This window comes from Zerene cesonia, chromosome 24 (assembly GCF_012273895.1).
Source record: "Zerene cesonia ecotype Mississippi chromosome 24, Zerene_cesonia_1.1, whole genome shotgun sequence".
Classification (NCBI taxonomy): domain Eukaryota; kingdom Metazoa; phylum Arthropoda; class Insecta; order Lepidoptera; family Pieridae; genus Zerene; species Zerene cesonia.
Genome location: NC_052125.1, coordinates 63,178 through 71,501, shown reverse-complemented (window position 1 = coordinate 71,501; position 8,324 = coordinate 63,178). Strand labels below are relative to the sequence as shown.

Genomic DNA, 8,324 nt, shown 5'->3' with positions numbered 1-8,324 from the left:
AAAAGTAATAAATGTTATTTGCAGTTAACAATTTTCTTTTTTCTTTATTACAATATTTATGGCAAGACTAGGTACTTTCTAACACAAAGTAAACAGGATTACAAACGTTCTGCCTGATAAGTTAAACTATATAAGCGTTATCGCGTGGTAATTTCAATTCATTTTTTTTTTCTTATTATTTCTCTTTATAACTGTATCCAAATGATGGATATAGTGTCTATTTAGTGAGTATTTCACAGAAGGGTTAAGGGCAAAAATCATTGTGCCATTATTTTGTATAAGGTTTACTGTCTGTCTGTTTTGTAAAATAAAGTATTATAAATAAATAAGGGTCAGATGGTCAGCTCTGTTGCTCCTGCATCCCTATACTAGGCGATATTAACAGTGTGTGTACCTGGCGAGGTCGCGTAGGGGTCGTGGTGGTAGGGCGGCGGCTGGTAGTAGCCGGCGCCCCACTCGCCGCCGTAGTACGGCTCCTGGTACGCGGCGCCCGCGCCGGCGCCCTTTGGCGACGCGTACCGGCTGGGCGAGTCGTGCCCGAATTCATCGCTGCCGTACTGAAATCGCAGAAATGCATTGTTAGTTTTTGATCTGAGTCAATGTAGATATTAAATACGTACAATTTTATTATATCACCTTCATTTGTTTTGCACAATTATACAATTATCTTTTAAAATAGTCTTAAATCAGTCTGTCCATCTTCTATGAAAGGTTAGGACCAAATGATTAACGCCACAACATCATTGTTATCCAATAAGTCACTATCATCTATCAAGCATAGGCAGAGTTGCGCTCAGGTCTAGAATGATCAGTGCACGTTTGTGGAATCTCTGTTACGCCACGCATAGACCAGCCGCAGATCCGGCGCAAGTACAATCACCGTTGTCTGCGGAGCTCCAAAAGCAACGAGCTGTACCGAAATGGTTCACGTGTCGCAAGCGACGCACTTAGTCACCGCCCGTTGCACCACTAATCAGTAACAGCTATATTGGCTTTGACTTATGGTTGATAAAGTCGTTGTCTACGTGGTTGTAGATAGATTGAGCGTTTCTTTTTAATCGTGTAAACTTTTACAAGTATCAGTGAATAGTCATTTTTTTACAACTAGGTTCCTACCACCGATTCGGAATACCGCTCGATGAAGCATGATGATGATATATTTTTTGTTAGTGAATGTTTCACCTTCACATTGTCTAAATAAGACTTTACGGTCGCCTAATAACGACATATTTGAGCACTAATTAGCCCGTTACATGCATGAACCACTTAAATTAAATGCGACATTCTTTTACGTACAAGTCACTAGTGCCTGCGGCAATCTGGTTGGATAATAGATTGCTGAAACATGATTCAATCTATTGTTATCGCAATTTCCAACTTTCTGTATATAACATGTACCTTACTTATTCAAAAACTTTATTATTTCATCGTTTCTTTTGACATGTCGTCGTCAATTAGTATCAGTGGATACATACCTGGTCCTCATACATTACACACAGGTGAAAACTTTTCACACGGGCCCCGCTGGCCACTGAAGCGGTCCACTACACGCGATAACTAAACTTTACAAGCTATTAAAATAATCTTCAAAACTGATTCAGAGCACGAAACAATAACATTAATCCAATTGCGATTGCCGATTAATGAATTCATTTATTCGTTAAAGTTATCATACGAATTATGTTCTTTTGATAAAATAGCAAAGTATGATTCATCTATATGTATTTAGGAAACGTGACTTGCAAATTATCTAATGTATATGTTACGCTCAAAGCCGAAATCGATCATTGAGCAAAACACCACGACGCGTTGTGGTCCCAGTGAGATCCACTTCGAGAAATGCCTGTTATGGCACTAATGAAAATCCTTAAGATGCGGCATGCCAATATTGACACTGGAAAATATTGCGAAAGCCTTTTCTAATCGTGCTGAACAACGGAGACTGAATAACAATAATTTGTCACAAATCCAGAACGGAATGATCTGTCAAGTCTCGAATTCCCCGCTCGAGCACTTCACATCTGTTTCACCGATCTACTTCGTTTTCGGGTCGAGCTAATGACCCTGCACTGGATAGCGTTTGTGTCCGCAAGGGAACATCGCTGTTCCGTGGGAAATGTCACAATACATCTAACCGTAAGCAAGATGAATAAAGTACCTAAAATAGCCTGATGAGAATAAGACATTGGGCAAATGTGCATGCATTCCTAATTTCTTTTATCACTTAACATCAGTAAGTAATTGATTTCTTTTTCCAATTTACTTGCCGCGCAGACACTGCAAATTCGATCACTATACGTGCCCGTTATGAAAACTTGACCGATTGAATCTTGATCTGAAAACGGATCTGCAATGCACCGCCCTGCACAAGAGAATGGGTCGCAATCCCAAATCCGTTTCCCTAAAACTAACGTAGGTACATTACACGAGTCTATAACGACCGCGATCAGTAAGTACTTCACGATTTCCAATTAATCGCCTGACGTCACGTTAGTTATCTCCAAGCGCTATAAAAAACAACATAAAATTCCCCGAACGACTCCGCTCCGAGCTCGGCTCGGCGCGGATCCCGCGAAGGCAACTCACTTACGATATTAATCCCGAATCTATAAATATGATAACGGCGTGACTCAGGCGTCGCGTCTCTTTGTATCCAAACACGTTGCACCGAGCTTGTCGATACCGCGATATCAGGCATTTTACCTTGCCTCAAGCCCCACAACGGTTCATGGGACTTCATTCTCACCATGTTTATAAGTATATACGCGAGTTTTATGCGTTTAGAAATGAAAGACTCTCAAACGGATTATAAACGCGATGTATGCATTTACATTTCGAACACTTCACAGTGCGCGTGGTCACGGGGAGACTGACATGTTTATAAGTCCAGATAGATACATATTTGTGCTCTCTCTTTACTTATACGTTCACAGTTGTAAATAACGCCTAAAAGAGAGCGGTAGGCGCGCGCTTTAGATGGTCGTTTAAAAAACAATAACACGAATGAATCACACATCCGGCGCGGCGCTCCCGTGACGTCGGCGGCGCACTATTTCCTGCTGACTGCCGACCCGACCTCGCACCGCGCTCCCGGTTACTGGAGACAGCGGAATAGCCCACTATAATAATCTCAAAAAAAATCGAAAGTATCTCAACATATGGCGCTAAAGTTACCATTATTCCATGTTATCATGCACAGATTATCTGCTTAATCCATTAAATTACACGTTATGTTCAAATTGAAAAACATCGTTGCGCAACAAAATATGTAATTGAAATTAGTTAAAATATCGATATATATACGAGTATAATAAGCAATAAACAATCGGATGATTTCGTATCGGCGTTGTTGCTGATGCCCCAATACAATCTGTCGAGATAAATAGCTTCCTTCACATTTATCACAACCTTATCTATCGATTACGCACTATGCGTTACAATTATTGTGGCTCATTGCTCTCGGTCGATACTCGAGGTGCATGCGCTTCCTCGTGTCGTATTACTTCACTTGAATACTGTCGTCTTTTGCTTAATATCACTGAGAGAATAACATTGCAGGAATCTGAGGCCTAAAAATTAAAATGAACAGAACTAATAATCGGTAAACAAAAACTCCTCTCCGCGAGGGGCGAGCGTGGCGGCTATCGACTTCTGATAACAAACAAACCGGACACCTGTTACACCTGTAGTCACAAATCCATATAATCTATGTTTACTGAGAATTTTTGAAAGTTTCTATGATTACGATTATCTGTTCGAGCAGCAACGCCGTTGTATCGCAAATAAAATCAAAATCGTTCGACGAAACAAAACAATATTTTATCTCGTGTCGATTGCGGGATTTCGAGGTAAACATATTTGCCGAGCTTTATCTATATGACTGTAATCGTGTTGTGCGCAAATATCATATAATTATCTATCCTGTCAATATTTTGTGACTACGTTGATCCAGTATACCCCATAAATAGTTGATACTATTGCCAGGAACATGAGACGTGTCTATTGCATTTTATATGTTCTTGAAGTCGAGAGGAGTGAAGCTGGTGCTGGAATTGGGTTTTTATGTGGGAGTTGAGCACGCTTCGGCACACAATACTAGCATACTGCTGTGTTTAGTACGGTGAGTTGGGGAGTCGGAGGTCCGTTCCATTCTCATACTTCCCAGTTCATTCCTTCTTTTCAGTCGTCAATCCTTACCTTATCCCTTACTCCTAAATGGGACAGCGCAGTTGCAGAACCTGCGAATATGCAAGGGCGGTGGTGATTGCTTACCATCAGGCGAACCACCAGCTCAGCTACCCGCAATGACATCAGGATAAGGCCCGCGCCCCCTCGTGCCTTGCGCGCAACACACGCGTCTTCCAATTGACCAAGAGGATTATGCATGATTTTATTCTCCGCGATTGTGTCACTGTGTATTTTTATACTCGTTAAATAACATATCATCTCATTTATATTCCGTTTGAAACATAATATCGCATTAAATCGATATCATTCAAACTGGATTTTGAGAGCACGCGGGACATCTGGTGAAATAAAATTTATAATGTTATTCCATTGATTTTTGCGTCTGCTATATTTTTTTATTATCGGGTCCTAATGTATTCAAATTGTTACGTCAGTTTAATTTTTAATAATAATATCGTATAAGTGTTAGTGACAAGAACCAATAGGTTCGAGTAAGAATCGAGTCAAACTGCGGGGCGAGTTCTTCGCAGATGATCTGCATTGAAGAGTTATTTTAGAGAAAGGTTCAAACAAGAAACGAAATTTGTTTATTACAAATAACAACAAGAATTACAGTATTTCTCAAAGAAACTTTCAATTTCAAAAAATAAGATTAAGTAGACTAAACTAGAAAAAATTATATTATTTATTTAATTGAAAATGATTACCCGGCAGATGATACAAATCTAATACATCACACTAATCTGATAAATGTGAAAGTTTGTCTGTTTGGATGTTTGTCCGTCAATCACACTGAAACTACGGAACGGATTTATATGAAATTTGGTATACAGACAGGGTATGAGCCGACTTGTGTGAGGGGACACTTTTCACCCCAATTAAATGTCTTGGGATGAAACAGAAATCTTGATATCCGGGCGGAGCCGGGACGAGCGTCTAGTTATAGTATACACATCGAGCTGGCTAATAAGTGTCCAAATCTAGTTTATGGATAGTAGCAGTAGCCGTGGCTGGTGGCTGGTGGTTGGTGGCTGGTGAGACAGCATGTCTCGCGCGAGTCGAGCCACGGCGCTGCATTCCCACGTCAGCTCGCTGGCGACGTAGAGTATTTGTGTGACACTTGATATCGCTTCCATTCGCTGCCGGTTACGTGGGAAACTAAACTGATACCTACTTGTCAAATTTATTATTTGACACATTGACGGTTTCAATAATTTGTTTGCTATCTATTAATTGTAATATAAAAAATATTCAATTTTTCTTCTATCAAGCACAAAGTGTACAAACTGCGAAACTGCGAACTAGAATCAACAATATTACAATTATGAATTATGGGAATTAAGGAAACTATCTATCGATCTGCTGGACAGAATTTTTATTTTGTTCAACTAAATGTATACTTAAATTTCTTATATACATGTAACGTTTTGTCGAAAGTATTTGAAGTTGTGGTCATATAGACCGTGGCTACTTAAATACAAACGGGTGATAAACTGCACACGACGGAACACTTGGCGAAGGTGTCTCAACCGTGTACGACTATTGGGCCGTTTACGTAGAATATAATATCATAACTCTCCTGTTACACAAGACGAGGAAAAAACAACGGTTTCTCAAAAATCGCTTCCGTACAAAGGTATCGTTGATCGATTTAATGCCGAATATATCCAGTTACGAGATCCATTAGCGAAGCTCGATTCCCGCGAACCCGCCGCGTCCTATTACATCAATACAATGCTGATTATTATTACTAGCCTCGAAAGGAATATACTGATATACAAGCTACCCGTACGCGTGTCGAGTCATAGGTTATATGTTAATATAATAAAACCACTAGTAAAAATAGTTGGTTATCTAAGAAAGTCAGTAGACATTAAACGAGATGCGGTAGTTAACACGTCACTTTGGAAGAGACCTTGGATGTCATTATGATATTAATGATGTAGAATTTGGCAAACGCGATCATCTTCTCCCTTACGTATATTGGAGTCGGCTTGCACGTGGCTATCCAAATCTAAATACAATACTATTTCGGCTCAAGTTGGGTGCAGACTGGCGACGACTACGACTTCCCTACAGAGACGTCCCCTCGCGATGCAAGTGTCTACATCGCGAGGTGTAACCGACCACAAGTCACTATACCAAGGCGGCCGCTCCGCCCACGAGCCACCAAATTAGTACTTCTAATTATACTAGCGACGTAAACAGATAGAAATAGCCGGCGACAGCCAAACATTACGCGGTCACATTGTTGCCCATTGTGGTCATTATCATCATTCGACACTAAAGATACTTCCTTTAATAAAATATCAAAATATAAATAAATATTTGCAAGATTTGTACAAACAATGTATTCTATAAAGGATTTTAATAAATACCTCTTAATATACCCTCCGTCTGTATTACAATCACATACTCTTTTAGATGCGTAATGGATAAAAAGCCAGATAATGATGAGATATGCCTGCAGCATAGCTTCTCAACTCACCCCGCTCTCCTGACTGGTCGCGGTGGGCAGGCCGTGCTCTTCGTTGTACCTCCGCCTCGCGCGGTGCCTCAACAACGCGGAGGCATCGGGCTGTCCAAACTGAAACACTTGCTCGTCCTTCCCCAAAAACACTTTGTCACTAAACTCTAGCTTTTGAAAGTCTGTGCTTATAAATTCGCGGCTGCCGTCCAATATCTCAGAGGAAACGCGCAGCGTGTCCGAGGACAGCCGCAGCGAGTCGGACGACGCGCGCACGCTGTCCGCCGTAGCCCGTAGCGCATCGTGGTGGCCGCGTAGCTGATCCGGCGCAACGCGTAGCGCGTCTACGGCCCGCAGGCCGTCCGGTTGCCGCTCGTCGCGGTAGTTCTCGCATATTTGATTGAAAGTGTTAAAGTACTCGATGGCCAAGTCCGTTTTCGGTTGGTACGCGATCTCGGTCATCGGCGGCGTGTCCGCGGCTAGGAAGTTGGACTCCATGACGTCATTTCGTAGAGCCATCCTCTTTGTGTTTACACTTTGACATGATAACGTGTTCACTTGCACATTTTGTTCGTAAATCGATCTTTATAAATAATATATGTATATCACAGATCTAAAACTTGGATATACACTTGAAGGCGATGATTTTGAGGTAACCTAGCTATACACACGATCATATCAATAACTGCTATATTTATTAGCGGCAGTGGCGGTAGTTCGACGTGGCGTGGAAATAATATTGTGTAACGTATGAACTTCAATTTCCTTTTTTGATTATTACTACCATGGACTACGTTTATATAAATTTTAGTGTGAATCGACGGATCTAAACTCTAAAACGTCTCCCAACTACTAGGTATGTGATGTTAAAAATAACACTTCAAAGTCAAATCCCGATCTCTTATAAATGTAAACATCAACCGTCTATCAGTCTCGCCTAGTGTTATAATTGTAAAGTTTTATTGTTAAACAAAATTGCTTCAGAGTATCTACAATCAAATCATTTGATATAAAAAGTAAAACATTTGATTCACTGAATGTAACATGTCAGATATTAAAACCACATCTAAGTAATGAGGGGCGAATAGTAAGAACATAAAAAAACATCACATTGTCATCGGGTTCTATGCATCTTGAAACTAGGAGAGAATATTTGTAAAAATATTGTTACATTTTATTAAGAATCTACATTAATATTATAAATCAATAATTATTTTTAACAAAAAACTAATCAGACTTCAAATTATCAGGATTAGACAATATTTAAACGGGATCACAAAGGCGGCACCAGCTTTCAAATAAAAAATGATGATTCATACATAAAAATCGATTCATCCAATAGAAAATTATGCAGTAACAAACCAAGAAAAATACAGTTGTTTTGATAACCTCCTATTTTGAAGTCGGTTCAATATAAGTATTCACGCATCACTTCCCAGGCCGGACAGATGTAATTGGCAAGTTGTAAGTATGAACGTGCATACCGTCACGATGTAATCACGGCAAATAAAGACGAACACTCGAATGCATTATTTCCAGGTAAGCAAGTATTTAGCACCTTGCACCCCCGTCCCCGTCCCGTAACTCTAGCGTCCTGGGAACCGAATCGGGGACAAAGAGAAAGCAGGTAGCGTCGCCACTTTCTTTGTGAATGTATTTATATGGGATG

General features: G+C 40.4%; 1 protein-coding gene across 7 annotated transcripts in view; it reads right to left on the bottom strand.

Annotated features, from left to right (window-relative positions):
* LOC119836332 (protein daughterless) overlaps positions 1 to 8,324 on the bottom strand; it is a 33,385-nt gene that overhangs the window by 13,852 nt on the left and 11,209 nt on the right. For 6 of the 7 annotated variants that reach the window (XM_038361626.1, XM_038361631.1, XM_038361630.1 and 3 more), the window contains exons 2-3: positions 6,677 to 7,316; positions 395 to 557 (exon numbers count right to left, since the gene is read on the bottom strand). In XM_038361626.1, coding sequence (XP_038217554.1) covers positions 395 to 557; positions 6,677 to 7,174 — 661 coding nt within the window. In that variant the 5' untranslated portion in view covers positions 7,175 to 7,316. The remainder of the gene's footprint in view (positions 1 to 394; positions 558 to 6,676; positions 7,317 to 8,324) is intronic. The other variant, XM_038361628.1, reaches the window with a different exon arrangement.